Consider the following 20,784-nt stretch of genomic DNA (forward strand, 5'->3'; position numbering starts at 1 on the left):
TGGGAGTTGGGGAAAGCAGACAGCATGGCAAACAGGCTGCTTTTGTTAGTCTCAGTTTCCCTTTGTCCATACTCAACAGGAATTTAAACGTACCTGTAGTCTCTCTGAATTCAAACATCCCCTGTGAACATCTGCACTCTCAGCTGGTGCACAGAGAGATAAAACTCAAGGAACTCTGTCAGCTTGCACCAACTGACAACACAGACAAATCTCTAAAAGGGATAGTACTTGTGTGTGTTGAGGTCCATTCACATTTGAAATGGCTGAGTGCAAACTTTTGAATCATAATATCACGGGGTAATTGAGGTTGGAAGGGACCTCAGGAGGTCACCTAGTCTAATTTTCCTGCTCAAAGCCCAGACATCCATGAGGTCAGACCAGGGTGGCCATGGCTTATCCAGTCATATCTTGAAAACTTCCAAGGATGGAGATGGCATAAACTTTCCAGGTAACCCGCTCCTCTGCTTGGCTGGCTTTAGGGTGAAAAGGTTTCTCCTTATATACAGACTTAATGCCTTGTTTAAAGTCCTGCCCTTTTTCTCTTGTCCTCTCAGCATGCACCACTGTAAAGAGCCTTGCTCCATCTTCTTGAAAACCTCTGTGTTGTTACTAGAGGGCTGCTATGAGGTCCCCCTTGGAGACATCTCTTCTTCAGGCTGAGTAAGTCCTGCTCTCTCAAATTCTCTTCACAGGGTAAGTGCTCCAGCCCCTGACCATTCTGGTGGCCCTCCACTGCACTTGCTCCAGTTTGTCAATGTGCTTCCTGTACTGGGGGACAAAACTGGATGCAATACTCCATAATGAATGCTGAGGAGACAGGAATCATCCCTTCTCAGTCTACTGGCTGTGCTCCTGAAGGGCCCAGGATGCCATTTACCCTGGTCATTGCCAGGGTGCACAGCTGGCTCATGTTAACTCATTGTCAACCGAGACACCCAGGACCTTTGCCACAGAGCTGCCCCCCTGCCTGTCTGCTCATTTCTCCTGCCTGCCAAGGTTTCTCTGGATGGCAATGTAATGTGTGCTCCCCCCAGCTTAGTGTCATATGCAAACCTGACAATACTGCTCTCTATCACCATCTCTGTGTTGTTGATAAAGATGCTAAATGCTACAGGTCTCAGGAGAGACCCCTGCAGTACTCCTCCCTGGCCTCCAGCAGACTTCAAGTATGACCCATTAATCGCTACCCACCAAGCCTAACTATCCAACCAGGTTTTTTACCCGTCTCGTTGTCCACCCATGCTGGACCATAACATTCCAGCACGGATACAAGAATATTGTGGGAGACCATGTCCTAAACCTTGCTGAAGTCAAGGTTCCATCAGTCTCCCCTCCTACATGGATCTACCCATTTTGACATGGAAGGCAATCAGGTTCATCAGGCACCACTAACCCTTGGCAAATCCATACTGTCTGTGCCTAATCATCGTCTTCTCTGCCATGTGCCCAGAAATGTTCCATGAGGCCTTGCTCTGTGATCTTCACGAAGACCGAAGTGAGGCTGAGTTTGTGGAAGGTGGGACCTGTCATTATGGGCTTTGGCTCATTCATTGTATTCAGCAGGCACACGTCTTCAAAGGAAAGGGTTTCATACGGCTTCCCTCTTCCCCATCCTCTTGTGTATTTGAGACTCCATAAAGCTCTATAGTATCTTAGGTATGTTTCCTAAATCGTGTTTGTAGGAGCAATTAGAAATATTTCAAAGCTTTTGTATCTTAACTGCTCACTCTTTCTCCAACCACAAAATTACACACCATGCTTTCTTTAGTCTCTTAAGTTATTTCTACTGTTTCTCTTTGAGATGGTCAAATCCTTCTTGCTCTTGATCATAAATACCTTCACATTAACAACAGGTAAGGGAGAGGTAAACTAAGATTAGTAGAAACTAGAAGATGCTGAGAAATTTTAGAAGGACCTCAGTGTTGGTCTTCAGGACAACAGGATGGTTTATTAAACCTTTCACCAAAATACAAATAAATCAGAGTCAGGGATGAAAATCTAAACTACTCTTTTCTTGTCTCTCATGGCTTAATGAACGTACCTGGACATCGTTCCAGACAGCTCAGTGGAGATTAGTACAAAGCTGAGATCTAGGACCCAACCAGACAAGTGCGGATATGGACAGCAGACATCCATATACACAAAATCCAAGGGCACAGCCTCCCTTCTTGTCCCAACCTACTCCAGCGACGATACTTTGCCTAATATAGTGACAGTCAAAGAAACACAGGCATTTCAGAGGCGAGGAGGAGACTAGCAAGGTGGAAACCTCCCAGGGTGTAAATATTTTCAAAACTAGCACCAACTAGCTAGTTTTCATAAAGGATAAAAAGAACCCACAACAAAAACCACACACATCCCCCACCCCGTGCTATAGAGAGAAGAGGCTGCTACACAGAACCCTTTATCTTTTCTCATAAAGGCAGAGATGGCTTTCCATCTCTGGCAAATCCAAAATCTATGGCAATCCATCTTCTCCCAATGCATCATCACAAAACTTCTTGAGATGGAGCTTTGTGCACTCCAAAATCGCACGAGGCTGTGGCAGCGACACTATCCAGTTCTGTGCCATGCTAAGAAACTGGAGGTCTTCTCAGCCTTCACAGCTGTAAATTGCAAAGTGAACCCGCTGCTGGTTTGTGATGAGACCTTCTCACAAGCAGGCCTCTCCCCTGCCTCCACCTTTCCTCCTGCGGCGTTGTCACGGATGGCGGTAGCGGCGGGGCACAGAAGTACTGCCCACCTCTCTGAAGAATCCATACCACACACACTGCTGCGGGGGAGCTCCTTCAGCGCCCTTCCACCTGCTCCTCCAGCGCTCACCTCAACCTCGGTGCGCGATTCGACCTCAGGACGAGCCCAGGGCAGCGAGGCCTGGAGCGGGGCGGAACGGCAGCGGCCCGGCGGGGCGGCTGCGGCCTCCGCTCAGGGCGGGCGGCGGCGGGGCCGGCAGGGGGCAGCGCGGCGCCTCCCAGGCCCAGGCTCTGACGGGGCACCGCCCCCGCCGCCGCCGCCGCCGCCGCCTCGGGCGGAAGCGAGGCAGAAGCGGCAGCCGGCGCCGCGCCGCGGGGAACGGGCATGGCGGAGGGGACGCGCTCGCTGCGCGGCGGCAGCAGCCCGGCCTCCAGCCCGGTGCTGGGCGGGCGGGGCCGCGCCGCGGTGGTGGCGGCGGCGGCGGGGGGGAGCAGCCCGCCGGGCCACGGCTTCCGCAGGGTGACCCTCACCAAGCCCACCTTCTGCCACTACTGCACCGACTTCATCTGGGGGCTGGCCGGCTACCAGTGCGAGGGTAAGGAGCGGGAGCAGGGCGGGGGGCGGCCGGACGGGGGACGGCGGCGACCAGGGTGGGGGACGGCGGGCCGGCTCCGCGCCGCCCTGCTGGCCCGGGGCGAGCGGCCGTGGTGAGGGACCGGCGGGGAGCGACCGGGGCGGGATGGGGCGAGATGGCGGGGGGATGCCTAAATATACTAGTAACAAAAATTATCGTTAGTAATAATAATTAGTAATCAGGCAATTCTAATACTAATTAAAAATCCTAATAGTAAAAATAATATGTTCTACTAAAAACAAAATAGCTAACAATAGTAATAATGAAAATTCTAGTAGTGATAATATCTAGTAATAAAGTGTAGCGACAACTATAATACTAAAAATTCCAATAACAATAGTAATAAATTCTAAAATTAGAAAGTCTAGTGACAATGATACGAAAAATTCCGATGATAATAATAAGTTCTAAAATAAAGAAGTCTAGCGTAACAGTGATACTAAAAATTCCAATAATAATAATGATAAGTTCTAAAATAAAAAAGTCTAGTGGCAACAACGGTACTAAAAATTCCAATAATAATAATAAAGTCTAAAATAAAAAAGTCTAAAAACAATGATAATACCAAAAATTCTACTATTAATAGCAATAAATTCTAATAACAATTAATTCTAATAATAAATTCTAATAATAAATTATAAAAACAGATCTAATGAAAATTTGGTAATAATTATTAAAATTTTAACAAAAATAATAAAAAATCGAAGGTACAGCACTGCCTCCTGCTAGGATCACAGACTCATAGAATAGTTTGGATTGGAAAGGGCCTTTAAAGGTCATCTAGTCCAACACCCAAGAAAGGTCCAAGAACCAGTGTGGTGATAGGGGTGTTTGTGTGATCCAGCACTGCCCCTGCCCATCCCAAGATGGATCCACTGCGAGCCACCAGCCACTACCACTGTGGTGGAGTTTGAACCTTCTAAACCTGGGCTGATGCCAAGGAGGGGAGAAGGAATCTCCAGGTCTCCTTGTTGGCCCTCATGGCAGCTGATGTTCCTGCAGGTGACAAAATTATGGCTTGTTCTGATGCAGAGAAACCAAATGGTGTCAGAGGGAAGAGAGGGTGTCTCCATGGCCCGCTTTTAAGAAAGAAACAAAGAAACAAACAACAAAACAACACCTTGATGTCTTCTTGAGACTATGCAGCGCAACCGGCTTGGGTTGTATGTCCAGGACCATGTCTGTAGGAGTCGAGGTGTACAAGGGCCTCATTGTTCGGGTGGTATCAAACAGGGCGGTGGGTGTAGAGCCAGTAACCTGCAGCGCTTGAAATAGCTCCTGCCTTTTGTCGTTGTGGGTGAAGAGGGTACAGGATGAAGTTGGGTGGAAGTCATGTTCCTGTGTGGTGCAAAAAAAAGTCTTTCAAGAATTGTTTTGTATTTCCTTACTTAAAACTTCGCTGAGAGATGTGTCGTTCTGTCTGCGTAATGGAAAGTCACCGCCTGCCCTAACAGCAAAAAATCCACAAACTCGAGTGAAAATTTCTTAAGTTGTGGAAATGCACAAAGTTGGTCTTTTGTAGTTAATTTTATTATATCACTGCCTTAAAAAAGGGGCACATTATTTGAGTCACAAAAGCATACATTCAGGTGCTAGTTTTGTTACTTGAAGAGCTGAGGGGTTTTGGTATGTTAACAGGTAAGAAAATGTGAAAGGCTTTCATCCGGGGTGTCTCACTTTTTTTCCCATTCCCATACTAGGTATATAAAGGTAGTGCATAGCTGTAACTTGAATTTAGTGTCTTTTACTAGTTTGAAAACTGCCTTGACAGTTTTGTGGTCTGGAATTGTTTTTCCCCTTTGGTTTTTCAGGCTGAATTTTGGGTAAGGATTGTTAGTGCCACTGTCTAATGACCGTGTGCTAATGAGGCACTTCTAAGCTGCGCTGTTAAGACACCTCTTTTTAACCTACATCTGAAAAATCCACCCCAAACCAGGTCGTGTGTGTGAGGCGTAATAAGAGAGAGAAAAATACTCTTTAGTCTTCATTAGCTGAAATATTTCCTGCTCAGAGCGTGGGGGAAAACCCTGTGGTGTCGCTTGGCATGTCAGTGTCTCCTCTGGGTGAAGAACTGATTTTTTTGGTCCATTTGTCTATTTTCAACCAGCTGTGCCTGGTGGCTTGTCCGTCTGTTCCAACAACTTACTGCTATACAACAAATTTCAAAAATACCCCATGGGTCATTTGCTGACGGTGGCCCCTTTTGCCAGCCAGTTGTACACCTTTGTGCCTTCTTGAATAGGTTGGCAGCTCGTTCTTTTCGAGTTATTTAATAAATGCTAATACGATTTCTTGAAAGATATTTTAAATTAATTCTGCTTAATAATTACCTCCTGGTCACATTTGCTTTAACTAATGGAGTTTGATCATTGTCCTTTAGAAAGTAATAAAAGGGTGATCTCTAGGAGTGCCAGGCTGATTAAAATTAAAAAAAAAAAGCACAGCTTTTTAGTGAAGGACATGTTTGCAGTAGCCTGGAAAACCTTGGTAGCTAATCGCTATCTCCTTTTTCTTCTCCCCAGAGAGACTAGGATTGTGTGTGTAGTTGCAGCTGAGCTGATGTTGTCCTTGTTCGGGCTTCTTTTGATAAACCACCCACTACAGGCTTCTAAATGAAGCCGCTGAGTGCCCCTTTTCTACGTGAATTTGCAGTGGTTTCTGTTCCAGATCTGTGGGTTCAAAATGTTCACTCTCCTGGTCCTGTTTGTGTTGATGTTCCCTGGAGCTGCTCTTCATCAAAACAGAAAGTTTCCAAACTTTGAGGGGAACTGAGCATGCTGATGGTAAGACTCCATCAGTTAAAGAAAGGAGGAGGGAGGGGGGGGAAGCTCCTGCCTGTCATTATTTTGAGAGGTTGTGCGGCCTAAATGACCGAGATTTGAGCTTTAATTGTGGTCGTGCTTTTGACCCTTGGAAAATGGCATCTTCTAAACGTCAGTGATCAGGTCTGTGGGGTGTTTCAGCAAACTTATCAGCTACTCAGCAGACTGGCACATGCCCATGTGGCCTACATGGCTGTGTAGCAAAAATGCGAGAAAGTACAATGAATTCTTAACACATTTCTGGTAGTGCAAGCCAAGATAAGTGGTCCTTCCCTTTTCTTCTTGTGTACTCTGAGAAATGCATAGAAGAGATGCTCTGATGCTCTCCGTACAAGGCACAAAGTGTCCTGGATCTAATCCCTCTGTTTTAAAGTAATACTGTTTCCCTCTCCAGTTCAGGGCCAGTACTGCCATTGCCAGCACTTTGTACAGGACAGGAGGGGCTCCTGGGGAGAACTACAGCTCTCTTCCTAGATTGGCAAGGTATTTTTATAACTTAAGTTTTACAGGGAAGACAGTCTTCCCGTGTGTATTAGGTGTCCAGTTGGGTCCGAAGATGTCACTGTGTTAAGCTTTTTGTGCACGTATTGTTGTAATCTCAGGCTTGTAGCTGTGGTTTATTTTTTCTTTCTTTCTCCCTTCCCCCACTCCCCCTGCAAATTTGTTTTCTGTAAACCCTTGGTAAATGACTCTTTATTTTTCTTGTCACTTTACTCTTTGTAGCTGTCACTTCCTTTGATAAGTGTGTGTGTGAAAGAATAAGTGATGTTTGTATTGTAACATGAACAATTGCTCTCTTATATTGCTCTTGCTTTCCAAAGCCTGATCATTTCAGTTTTGAGTGGGTTTGAATTCCCTCCGGCTTGGCAAGGAAGAGCCAGTGTAAGTGACTGGGTTTCTGTGCATCTCTGTGTGCATCTTAAAAATGAAAAATATTAAGTATATGAAGTCTGCATAAGAAATAAAGAGAGCTGAGTTCTCGTTGGTAATGCACAGAGAAACAAATTTCATACACTAAAAAAGTAGCTAGCAGGTATTTTAATTTGGAGTTTGGGATTTATTTTATCCATCGTTAAATGTATTTCTTTTCCCAGTGCTTTTTCTTTTTCCATGAAAACTTTAAAAAAAAAAAAAAAAAAGGTAGGAAGAATTGTGAATCTGTACGTTTTGGGGGCTACAAATGCTTCCAGTGCTATAAATCTTTCTAATGTGAACTCGGTTTGGTTTATTTTATCCAAAGGTAAAAATAATAAGCAATTTGGTTAGCAAATTTAACAGAATTATTTATTTTTAGGTTACAGATAAATATCTCTTTCATTAGAGCATTTATTGGAAGCTTCTGTCAGGGACTTTTTGGTATGTTTTGTGTCTGTTTTTACTAGGGAAATGTCATTTGAGCAGGTAGGATACTTGTCTTGATATGGAGGCACTAAGTCAAATAATACTTTGGGAAATAGCATCCTTGTTTTCTGGTTTTGTAGTTTTGGGTTTTGTTTGTTTGTTTGTTTGTTAGGCTTTGTATTCTAAGGATAAGCTCCAGACTTAGTCCAAGATGCAGAAATCCCGGTTTCTCCTAATACCTGGTTTCAATGTTGGCTAACAACACTGCTGCTTTTCTAGAATAAAATGTACATGGTGAATTGGAATGACGTTTATGTCATTAATCTCTGACTTAGAAGGACAGCCATAAAGCTGCTGTGATTCATACAGGCATGTCCCAGACACGGTCAAGCCACGTTGTGCCTCATTGGTGTAGGAGACAGCATCAGTGAACGCAATCCAGGGATACACATTCTGGGCATGTTTTGAATGGAGTCTACTCCGTTTAAAGACTGTTCTAAGTAACTGGAGTCAGTTAGGGAAGACGTGTTTTAGTTTAAAACTGGGAGTTAAACCAACAGGGAGTTCGTAGGGATATGGAAATAGTGGTAGGGGATAGAGGGATGAGGAGCAATCCCCTAGAACTCTCATCCTTTCTGTTTAGTTGGGCAGGCAGCTGGAAGATCCTTGACCCTGCTGGTTCCATGCAGCTCAGTTTTGAAGGCAGTGAATGATACATGAGATTCCTCAGAAAGTCTTAATGCTTGCAGTTCAAAAGGAAAGCAAATTCTCCCTTCTCTTCTGGCAAGCTTGGCTTGCTTTTGGTGCATTTTGAATTAAAAATTAAAGCTGCAAGAAGGTAGCGCCGCAATGAAATCTTGCCTCTATCCCACAGTCGGTTTCAATTTTCAAGACATGCTCACTTTATTCTTTAGTGGGTTCCTTGTCAGTGGCGAGGCCTTTCCGTGCAACAATGAGATGCAGTTTGATGTTGAGATGCAGTGTGAGTTTGTGGTTGAGATTGTTGTTGGGTGGACGTGATTTTGCTGCATCTAAAATTTAGATTGAGCTGTGTGACTCTGAATCCATCTTGGGAACAAACACAAAGACTGTCAAAAAAGAAAAAAAGAAAAAAAAAAGAAAAAAAAACAAGCCCCAAACCAATAAACCCACTCCCTAAAAGAAACCTGACACAGAAACTTAGCTCAGTTCTGGTCAAGCTGAAATATATGTTAGGAAAAGTATTTGGAGGATTGACTGACACACTGAAAGATGCAATTTACTTACTGGTCTGGATTTGAAGGAGAATCCATTTTGTACTGGTGAATCTATGCTCTTCTTCTGTCCCGCCTTCCTCTGACAGTGCTTTGGAGGACAGTATCACTGTCACCATCAGTGAAGCAGTGGAAAGGACAGGGAGCTTCACGAGGATGCACGCAGCTTTTGTAGCTGGAAGCTATATTTTGTGTTGACAGTGTTATCGCAGATTTCGGTTCAGAAACTCAATTATGTACGAAATAACTTGCCACAGAAAGTGCTAAAGCCAGTAAACCAATACCAGGCTTTGCACGGCACTTTCGTATCTCATCCGTTCTGCTGCTTCAGTCTGACTCGGTGATAAATGACAAAAGCAATGAAGAAGGTGCTCATCAATCCATCATGGTCTGGAGTGGCTGTGGCTTGCTCTCTGCAGGTTTTCTTTCTAGGTGATCTTTCATCTAATATTGCTCAGACTCAATATGCTCAGGTGTTCCTCAGCTATCTTCTAGGCTAATATCCTCTGCTTCTTCCCATCTGGCCAGAAATTTTTCAGCCTTCCTCTGCTGAGTTTCCTGTGGACCATAGCTCTTGCAGTGCTGTGCTAAGGGTCTAAAAAGCCTTTTTGTTCTTTCTTGCAGTTGTGTGTGGGATAAATGCCTGACTAGTTTTTTCTTTCTGATAAACAAAGGACACTGAGCTCTAAGGCTTTCACCCTAAAACATTTTCTAAGCACTGTACTGAGCCACCTACAGCGTTTTCTGTAAAACTTGGGTAGAGTTTCAATCAGAAGTGACCTCAGTACTTCATGGGTGCAGAAGCACTTGCCTGTTCCTATTTTCTGTGGTGTTTGCCTGCATTCGCTGTGTGTTTCTCCCTGGTTCAGGTGTGGTTTCTTTTTAGGAACCAGTACGTTTTGGTAACATCTCCCCTTCCTCTAGAGGTGGTGTGCTACATCCTTCCTTTTGGATTCTTTCCATTCTTTATGGATGTAGATGTTTATATTAAAATAGGATGTAGCACATCTTACTCAGAAGTACACATCTCTGTGTGTGATTACTGTGTCCTTCAGTTTTAGTCCTCAGCAGTTTTTTTTTTAGTGGTGATGTTACTTTTATTTCAATAAAATACCTGATACCATTAGACAGTATCCTGGGGTTTTCCATGTGAAAAAAACCCCAACCCATTAAGCAATCACTTTGCATTGACAATTGTTTTATAACAAGGGAGCGGGCTGGGGCGTCCCGGGTCCGGTCGGTGAGCGGCGGTCCCGTAATCATGTTCGTATATTCCCCTATCCGTGTTATTGCTGTTGTTTGCCTGTTCCCTTTGCTGTTCTGTTAAACTGCCTTTGTCTCAACCCAAGAGTCTTGCCTTTTCTTCTGATTCTTCCTGTATTAGGAAGGCGCGAGCGAGCGGCAGGTGGTTCTTGGTTGCCGTCTGAGGCCAAACCACGACAGTCCTTTATGGGCGTTTGTTCCCTAAGCATAGATGCTGATCTTGAGGTGCGGTCTCCTGCTTATGGTGCCATGGAGGATGACATGCAAGGAATTTCGTCTTCATTCTGCTCTTGGCAGTTTGTAATGGATGTTTCTGTTGATTTCCACCCCCCCCACCTTCCGAACTCCAAGTCCAGGGATAAGGAATTTTGCTGTATTGTTTCCAGTGGGGTCCCTCTGGGCAGGGTCCCTGTTGCTTGTCTGTTTTCTGCTCTTTGATCACATACTTTTTCTAACTGCCCATAATGTTGCTTTTCTGCTTACTATCCCGTAGAAACCTGGTTCTCTTCCTGATTTTTTAGAGCTCTTTTCTCAGGCGGCAGCTTTGAATTATCTTGGAATCAGGCTGTCCCTGGATGACCTTTGCTTTTTGGTTCTGTCATTAGTTTTTTCCAGAGTCGTTTCTAACACTGCATTTGATCAGCTCAAACTGTTTTCCTTCTGGGTGACTTGTTGCTCATTAGGGCCATCCTGAGCTGGCTCAGGAAAATCCCTTCGGCGAAACTGCTTTTGCAACACCTATTGAAAACACGTGACTAAGTTACATTCACATATTTAATTTGACTCAGCTCCAGTGGGGAAAGAACAGGATGTATGTACAGCATATAGCACTTTACAAATGATAAAATAGTATGTGCTCCTTTTCTTTTTTTTTTTTTTTTGCCAGCCTATCTTTTAACAACACCTTTCAGTTTTGAGAGAAAGACTGTTAGGAAACACTCCCAAGCAGAGAGCAGAAACTAACATTTGTATATCACAATGTGATAAGGAACTAAGTGGAAGTGTACTTCTTTTTTTTTTTTTTTTCTAAATGTGCCACCACAGTATTCTTCCTTTTAAACCGTATTGTTGTCTACTGTTTTCTCACTTGTGGAAATTTGTTATTCACTACAGTACAGTCAGCCCCTACTTTCACTTCCTGTCTTTTTTTATTTTAATACTTTTATTTACTTGGCTCTGGAAGAATGAGGGTGTATGCGTGTGTGTGTATATATTCATACACATACGCACATATATAGATACATGTGAAAAACATGTATTTTTATGTATGTTTGTTGCTTTTTATCTGTTTAAAATGGAATATGAGTGATTAACTTGGAAGTATGTTTAGGATTATGAATGTAATACGCTGATATTGCTCAACTGCTTGGCTTCTTTTTAAATATCTCTTGTATGATATAAATGCCGTGCCACTTTCTATGTAAAAATAACGTTGTTTAAAACCTAAAGCAACTAAAAGTGAGAAAAAAAAATTGCTGTATTTGACCACAATTTAATCCATCCCTGGAGGTTTTATGTATAGAGAAGACTGCAGCATGTTGTTCTGCAGGGTGGTATTAGATTACAATGGCTAGGAAATAGGACTTCCAGTTTGAGTGCAAGAACGTGTGGCAGAAGAAATCTCTGTTCCTCATTGCATTGTTTTCTCCTCAGCAGAATGTGTCATATTTTAATGTCTTGCTGTGTTATGATGCAATTCAGGAAATGAGTCTGTCCTTTTTCTGCAGTACTTTCTCTACAGCATGTGGAGATAAGAACTGGTACACTTTGTTAACCAGCAAGCATAGGAGTACTCCATTAATCAGTTCCTTAAGTCTTTCAAACAAAAATACTTCCTCAGTGCTGAAATCATTGCGTGTCTGGGAGCTTCAAAAGAAGGCAGAAGAATACAAGGAAATGGCTAAGATTCCTCTAAGCATGAAGAGGGCATGAGGGAAGGAGCTGAACATGAAGTGAAAAGGCTAGTCTTGTTTGAGACTGTGGATGCTCTCTTTCAGAAAAAAAAAAAAAAGCCTTTTGTGAGATGAAAGATTTTCTTCAGAATCTAGTTAGGATGCCAGAATGAGTACACACACATACAAATTTGCATGGGAAACTGATTAGGACTAGCAATCCTGGAATGTATCTGCTGTAGAAAGAAGCCCTTCAATTGAAACAAAGGTGTGGGCTGAGTAGCGTGACCTAGGAAAAACTGCTTTTTCACATTAAATCTCTTCTCAAAACAGTGTTGATACGGAGGAATGGAAAACCCGCTTTCAAACCTCTTGGATATTCACAAATATTTAGAGAATTTTCAAGTCTCAAGACACTTCTACAAATTTTAGGTGGCCACAGGTGCCATTGGATATACAGTTGGCATACTACTGCAGTGGGACAGTGGTGCCTGGCAGGTGTCCGCGTGAGCTGTGAGCAGGGTCTGCACTCACCGATGCAGAGTTGTCATGGGTGGTAACGGCAGCCCTTCCAAAAGTAATTGCAACCCCTTTGTCCTAGAAGAGGCTGAAACTTGAGGAAAATAGTCCTTACCATTATGTTTGATGCTCCAACCCTCTGTCTGGATGCTGAGGAGACTTAACTCTGCAAATAGAAGACGCTGAGTGAGAAACCAAGTATGTGGCCCCAAAATGAGGAGGTTTGAAAGCAGAGAGACGTAACCTTAAAAACGAAAACAAGTGAAAAGGTTCCTGCTTTGGTTTCTGTGCCATTGACTTGCATTCCTGTAGTTTCTCTTGTGAAGAAATGAAGTTAAACAGTGCTGCCTATTCCCAACAGCACCTGGGATGTCTGACCTTCCCAGTCAAATTTGTTTTCAGAAACAGGCCAAAGTAGGAGGTAAAAATACCGTAATATTAAAAATGCCCTTTAAAACAGCTAAGTATTGTTATGTCCTTTCTGGTTTTGACCTCTCTTGTTCTGTTGCTCTTATCTTCTCTTTGCTTCAGAATAGCTCCTGTCTGGCAAGTGCCTTGAGATTTCTTGAAGCCCTTGTATTTGTCATTCAGGCACTTCTTTAGGAGGAGCAAATAGATTATTTAAAAAATAAATCCTCCTCCCCTTCCTTTTCCCAAGTCTGGAAAGATAATGGAGTTATATTATTCAGTACTTTCACCTCAGTGTAACTTCTTTTGTAAATACTGTCTCTTGGGAAGGCTTGAGAACCTTTCAGCATGCATTGGAATTCATGTGTATAAATTAATAGCTGATTATGTAACATAATAAATTAAGAGCAAGTGCTACAAAAACTTGCCCTGACAGCCTGATTGATTAAAAAAACCACACCAAACAACAACAAATGAAAATAAAACCTTGAGATCATTTGGTCCCTCTTTAGGAATGATTTATAGTTTCTCAGGGTTAGATTTTGACTTCTGCTGCTTTGTGAATAGAGCTATTGCACCTTGCAAGTTCTGGTGTACTCATAAGTGGTGTATACAACTTGACACTGCAGGATTCTGTTCTCTAGATAGATGTAAATGCTCAGCCTCTATGAATTATGTATGATCTTACTCATGTGAAAGAGACTGTTCTTTAAATTCAAGATAAGTATAGTCCTGAGTCTCATTAGGGACTCAAGCCTAAGCGGTGGAATTGAATTCCTCACTCTTTCTTAACAGGAACCTTTTTTTAAATGCTTGAAATTCATAATAAAACGAAGAATGGCGATTCAAAAAAACAAACAAAAAAAAGTAGCTCAGAGATAGCACCTTTAGTTTGCTAGCTTTTCTGGAAATAGCGCCTTGTGAGTTTCCTCTGATTCACCACTGTATGAATCATTTGCCTTTAGTTTCCTGACCATGTCAATACCCTCGTAGCAACCACGTTGAAGAAAATACTGAATGTACTTACCCAGCTGGCACAGGACCCTGTTTCTTTGCTTTTTGCCTTTTTTTTTTCTTTTTTTTTTTCTGTCTTCTTTCTCGCTCTGGTTTTCACTCAAATCCTACAGTTTTGTACATGTCTGTCTGTGATGATGCGTGGAAATGAAGCCCTATAGGAATGAGGGGTTGAGGTTGCCATGGCAACTCGGGTGTTTTTGTTGGCTTTTTTTTTTCTTCACTTGTTTTATTTTGTGGTGATAAGAAGTGTTGAGATGGCCTAGATAATGCTGAGATTACCCAAGTTAAAAGAGGAAGAACACTTACCTTGGGGTTACATATATTAATAACTTGGCCTACATTTTAATTGTACTCAGCATTTCTTTTAAAATAACTGTGCTGTGGAGGTAGGTGGGTGCTATTGTAGCTAAGATTAGCAGTGTTTTTTATTCTAGTCTCTTCAGGATTTTTTTATTAACGTTTTTATGTCCTGTGTTCAGTTTTTAAGAGGCATGGTGCAAGGAAGTGCACCTCCTAGGGGTTGCAGCCCTCTGTCACTGAGTGGAGGAGGCTGGTTTTACGTAAAATGCTGCCTGTCTCTCCTTGCTTCATCCATTCAAAGTCTTATGTGTGTTCTGGGTGGAATTTGTGGGTTTTTAGCCCCCTTGGAGCACTGAGCAAACTCATCAAGGCTCGGTGGGATGCGTGTGTGGTGTATGTTGTGTGCCCTTGGTGATACACCCCATAGGTGCAGGACTACACTGCAGCTGCTATGAATGCTGTAGTGCTGAGAATGTCTCCAAATCTTTGAGTATTGTGAGGGATTCCAGGCAACTGTGTCAACATCACATTTTCTGCCAAAATGCCATCATGGCTTATTAAGTCCTACCATGCATTAAATCCTGCTGTGATCTGCCCCGTCTATTTAAGTGTAACTCGAATTCTTCTTTTTCAAAGCTGAAGATGTTCTACTGTTATTTCCCTTTTATAAGTGGGGAGGCATTTTGGTTTGAATGTGTCTAAAATTGCAGAAGCGTTACCAGGAGTGATTTTTGTAGGAGACATCTGTGTTGTCCACCTGGGTTTTCAGAAACTAGTTGTTGAAGTATGATATTGACATTGTGGTGTGTGAAGTTACAAGTGCTGTACCAGGCAACCAGAGATAGTGGAGCAGGAGGCCACATTTGTGGGCCTGGATGTGGGGGGCTGGAGGCCTGCATGGTTTATGTCAGTTCCCTAAGCGTGATGAAGTTTTAGTTATAAGGATGTTTGCAGTAAACGTCAAACTGTTTTAGTGGATTTTCCTTAAAATGGAGGGCTGGGTCAGACTGCCCTGTGGTTTTTGTTGTGTTACTCTGTTCTGAATACTGTAAGCTGTAGCTCTTTGTTTTGACCAGTAGCTGTGAGTCAGCTGGAGACTGCTGATAAACAATTGACAAAGTTTCTCTTTGTAAACCATCATCCTGAAAGCAGCGAATTGGAGAAGCTGTTGCTTAACATGGTTAAGTACCACATCTTCAGCATTTGTGGTACTGGTGTGCATGTCCTACAGTAGGTGGTTCTGTGGTCCAGCTGGGTCTTCCTTGTCACTCTCCTGGTTTTAAACATTACACGTTTGTCTGCCCCTGCTGTCCCATTTCACTTACAGAAGCTGCAGAGCTGGCACCTCTCTGTTGTAGCCACTGTTTTTGATCTGTGGTTCAGTTGATCACCTGGGCAATCTGCAGGAGAAGACAAAAGAGGCCCCAGGTTAAGACAGAGCCAGGGGAAAAGGCTGATGTTTAGGTGGTCTTCAAGAGGTTTGTTTGTAGTGGTATCTGATTTTTCCTCTGACCCCCATGACACCTTGCTGAAATTTTGAGTTGTGTGTCATTGGAAGATGTCTCTTCTCTCTTCAAGGGTGTTAGGAGCTATAGCCTTTCACTGAAGGTGCAGTGAGGGTGATCAGAGGTTTTTCTGTTAGACTTCAAGCTGGCTTGACCCTTTCCTGCTGTGTAAAGGCTGCAGTCTGGAAGACCGGGCAAAAAACCACGACTGTTACATGGGCTGACATCTGATTTCTGTGGGCAGCCTTCATCCTCTAGCCTGTACAAAAGAGCTGCTGGAGTGCTTAATTGTTTGCTCTTGGATAGACATATTTCTGTGGTTCAGAGATGATGTCTTTTCAGGATCCTTATCTTCAGCATCGCTGAGTATCACTGCTAGCCGCCTAAGATTGGGAGCTTATGATTCCTCCTTGCTGGAAGGAGAGTCACAGCCATCCCAGTGGTCTGTGGCTGTTACATGGGTGGGTGTGAATTCCCAGTAGTGCATACCAAGCTAGAATCACGTAGTGGAAAGGTGAATTCAGTGGACAGAGGGCAAAAACTGTGTCCCCTCAGGCTCCCTTTGCAACTCCACATTGTGAGTGGGTTGCCTCTCCCTCTGGAGGATCTTTTTGGGGGAACTGTCAGGAGATGAATTGCTGAGCACTCTCCTGATGTTGTAGCCCTGTCAGATTTCTGGTTTCCTTTAGTGAACCAATGCCTTGTCCCAGGGTGCTGTCCTGTCTTTGCCCTAAACCTCTAAGAAAAGAGAAGGTGTTGGTGTTTTCTGGATCTGAATGTGAGTTTGACACTAGCCATCTTTCATCTGTCTGAAGAAGAAAAAGCTCTTAGTGTCAGGGACCTGTTCCATGCTAACATCACGCATCTTTGAAACTTCACAGGTGGGAAGTCTGATCCAGCTGTTTTTCAAAAGGGAGAAAGTAAAGTCTATGCAGAACTCGCCTTTCTCATAGGATTTCATAGAACAGAGTCACAGAGTAGATCTCAACGAGATCAAGTTGCTCAGAGCCCCGTCCAGTGTGACCTTGAATGTTTCCAGGGATGGGGCATCTACTACCTCTCTGGGCAACCTGTTCAAGTGTTTCACCACTCTCATCATAAAAAATGTCTTCCTTCTGTCTTGAATCTACCTTCTTTTAGCTTAAAGACATTACCCCTTCCTTGTCCTATCACAACACGCACTAAAAGTTTGTCCTCATCTTTTCTGTAGGTCCCTTTTAGGTACTGGAAGGCTGCAATAAGGTCTCCCTCGAGCCTTTTCTTCTCCAGGCTGAACAACCCCAATGCTCTCAGCCTGTCCTCATAGGAGGGGTGCTCCAGCCTTCTCATCATTATTGTGTCCCTCCTCTGGACTCGCTCCAACAGGTGCATGTATTTCCTGTGCAGGGGGCTCCAGAGCTGGACACAGTACTCCAGGTGGGGTCTCACCAGAGCGGAGTAGAGGGGCAGGATCACCTCCCTCAACCTGCTGGCCACGCTTCTTTTGATACAACCCAGGATATGGTTGGCCTTCTGTGCGGCAAGCATGTGTTGTCAGCTCATGTCCAGCTTTTCATCCACCAGTACCACCAAGCATCAAGTCCTTCTTGGCCAGGCTGCTCTCAATCCCTTCATCCTCCAGCCTGTACTGATATCGGGGGTTGCCCTGACCCAGATGCAGGATCCTGCACTTGGCCTTGTTGAACCTCATGAGGTTCTCACAGGCCCACTTCGCGAGCTTGTCCAGGTCCCTCTGGACAGCATCCTGTCCCTCAGGGACCCTCCCACCACCCTCAGGTGGTGCAGACCCCAGTGGGCCACACTGAGATGTTGGGACAGGCCAACGTTCTTGTCTGTGGGCTGGGACTGTTTGGCACTTTCTTATCTTGGTTGCAGGTGCAGTGAGTTTGCACAGTCAGGTGTACTGTCTTGTCCTAGGACGATTAGGCACTCCCTAACCATGCCTGAAACTCCTGTTGCCTGGATTGTAGCCCACTCTGAATTATTATTATTATGAGATAATACTGACCAAAGTCAATCATCTCTCAATCCTATACATGGCGATCGTAAGTGAGACACTTTGAGCTCTCTGGGATCGCAGCAGGCTGTGACCCAATATCTCCCCCTGAGCTGGGACACCTCTCAGGGTAGATTTCTCGAGGATTTCAGAGGTAGGTTTCATGAGGATTTCAGAGGTTGTCTGCTGACAAATGCTGACGAAGGAAAAAGAGTGAGTAATTCACTACTGTTGGATTTCTCAAGGTTTCAAATATGGTTTGGTACCAATAATTTACTACTTTTTGCAAGAAGAGAAACAATTATATAGGTTAACCTCTATATCTCTATGTGTGTTTGTGTGTTGATTTAGGAAGCTCTGTTGTAAGTCTCATGTTTGTGTGTGTATGCTTTGATTTAGGAAACTGTGGTAAGTTTTGGGTGAACCTTGCCATTTTCAAATCTTTAACTAAGTCACTGTGTTGATTATAGAAACTTTTGTTAAATCACTATGATCATTGGCTGATAGTTAAGTATTGTTAAAAATCATACCACCTAATCCTGTGTTAGTAAATCTTAAATTGATGCTACCTCTAAGTTGGACGGGGTCCTAAATTAACATTTCATGACACAACTGCACCACTCAGCTTGGTCTCATCTGCAAACTTGCTGAGAGTGCACTCAATCACACTGTTGTATCCCAGATATTGGACAGTACTGGTCCCAGTACGGCCCCTGAAGGATACCACTTGTCACTGATCTCCATCTGGACATTCTGCTGTTGACTACTACCCTTTGGATACAACCATCCAACCAGTTTGTTTCATTGAAGCCCATATTCAGCCAGGCCATACCGTTATTGACCATACTGTACAACAATGGCAGGAGAGTGGACTGCAGCACGTTAAGTGGAGAGAGTGGACCCCTCTTTGTATAGGTGCAGCTGTTAGGATGTCTGGGAATTCTGCTGGCTGTGATTATGGCCTAGAAAAGCCTTTTGACCAAAGGGAGTACTTTTGCTACTGAGGTATAGCTTGCTTGTGCAGTTGTTATTTGCTCCTTGGAGCGCGAAGCCCTGGTGGAACTGAGCACGCAGTGTAGGTGCCTTTGTCGTCTCTCCAGCTGTAGGTGCGCTAGCTTCGCCTGCTTAGCAGGATTTAGGAAACCGGCTCTATGTGAAGTCAGGAGATGGGGAGGGTGCTTTTCTGACAGGTGAAGTTCTTCTGTCAGTTCATTTGTCAGTACTGGGCTTACTATATCAGGATGTATAAGCTCCAGGATGTATGTTCTCCAAGATGGAGAAGCAAGATAGAGTTTGTTGTTAGACTTCAGAATATTTACAGCCTTATTGGTGAGAGAGAAAGGTTCTTAGGGTAGCCCACATGCTTTGCAAGGCTACCACCGTTCAAGCAAACCTACTGTGCCCAGATTGGTGCTTTTATGATTGATGGTTCAAGTATATCATTGAACTCATTTGACTGTTTCGTTATTCAGTAGCTTGTCTTGTTTTCACTTGACTTGTTGCTATGTTATTTTCTAACAGCATATCTGACATACTAATGAATAGCAATTCAAATGTGCTGCCTTGAAATTACAGAGCTCACATGTTAAAAAAACATTTTTTTGGGTATCTGCACCTATAAATAGAGTTTGCTCTCGTGTACGCAGTTCTGGAAATAAAAAATTCAGTGCAATCCAAAATTCAGTGCAGGGAGAGGGAACTGCATTTTTATCAGACAGGATATATGCTGGTGTCTCCCTTGAAAGCAGAGGCAGGTATGGCTGGTTAGTTGGTAAGACCAGAGAGACCTGAAGAGAGAAAGGTTCTGGCAAGTACAAGTGATCTATAAGGATGTTCGGTAAGTATTCGGAGAACCTTAACAGCTTTCTTATTTCTTCTGGATTTTCAGGGGAAGATGATCCACAATGTGGTCTCATTGAACTGTAAGACAAGCAAAGGCCCAAGGTCTCTCAGCGCAGTGAGAGAGGAGGGTGTTTGTTTTTAACGCCTGTTCTTAAAGCTGTCAGAGATTTTTCTATTCCTGTCTTGCCATTGTTTGAACTGTTCTGGGAAGACCAAAGCTTCTAGTGACAACTTTCCTGGTGACATTTAGCAAGCATTGCACAACAGACTTCTAAACTTAAACTAGGTTGTGTTTTTGTCTGAGAGCACACCACTATTGCATGCAGGTCTTTGCATGTTTCTGATGAATTGGGAAATAAGCTGGCAAGGTCCATGCACTGCATCCAGCATTCCTTTCGGTGAACAGTCACAGTATTCAGGCTGGCCTGTGGTCATGGTCCTAAACAAAGAAAGCTAAATGTGTCTGTGTTGGCAACCTGCGACAATGGAAAAGGAGCTCAAAGCTGTGTAACAAATGTTAAAGTTAAGTCCCACAAACTTCCAGTGAAAAGAGAGCATTGCTTTTAAGTTACTCATGAAAATAGCATCTCCTCCTCCATCAGCTTGAATGGTCCTGTCTGCATAAGCAGTCTGATAGCAGTGTGTTTTATATAGTAATTTAAAAAGATTGAGACTTTTTTTTTGTTAAAAAAAGTCTTTTTCTCCAGTCTATGACTACTTAGCCTGTGGGCATTTCCTTGAAGCTGTTGTCTTCCAGTTATCAATGGATCTCTTCAGTGAACTCAAAGGCAGTCCTGCTGAACAAAACAGCCTGCTTGCAGGATCGAGGACAACTTTAGGAGCGAGTGAAAAAGCCCCTACAGGGTAAAGGGGATTAAGGGGATGGAAGATTAAGCCTGTATTCTGGCTTCTGTCATGTCAGGCACGTGCTGTGGAAGAGCAGGAGGAGAGGAGGAAGTAATGTACTTAGTTTTGACCAAAATAAAAATTTATTTTGATAGAGTTTTGATAGACTGACTTGGCCTGAATTGTTTTGGTGCTGATATGCCCTTTAAGTCTCACTGATTCATTGTTTGGAAAGTAGAGACTGTTATTGTCGTCTTGTATAACAGCTTTGAAGCTTTGGTTTACTCCCTGGCTTTGCTTGATTTCTTGTTTGTTTTGCTCTGTCCATCTATAGGCAGTTGTCCTTCCTCCTTCCCTCTTTTAAGTACACCGCAGTAGCTACGCCTCCTGCACTGGGTATCCTTGCCATCGTGTGCATGGCTGTACTTTTATTAAACTAGTTTAAGCAAGCT

The 20,784-nt window shown here is 43.6% G+C and overlaps 1 protein-coding gene across 1 annotated transcript in view; it reads left to right on the forward strand.

Annotated features, from left to right (window-relative positions):
* The first annotated feature begins 3,038 nt into the window (after positions 1–3,038).
* The window catches only part of DGKQ (diacylglycerol kinase theta), a 93,238-nt gene continuing 75,492 nt past the window's right edge, over positions 3,039–20,784 (forward strand). Inside the window, exon 1 of the mRNA XM_074569598.1 lies at positions 3,039–3,289. Within this exon, the coding sequence (XP_074425699.1) occupies positions 3,079–3,289 (211 nt within the window). The 5' untranslated portion in view covers positions 3,039–3,078. The remainder of the gene's footprint in view (positions 3,290–20,784) is intronic.

Source organism: Larus michahellis, chromosome Z (genome assembly GCF_964199755.1).
Source record: "Larus michahellis chromosome Z, bLarMic1.1, whole genome shotgun sequence".
Lineage (NCBI taxonomy): Eukaryota > Metazoa > Chordata > Aves > Charadriiformes > Laridae > Larus > Larus michahellis.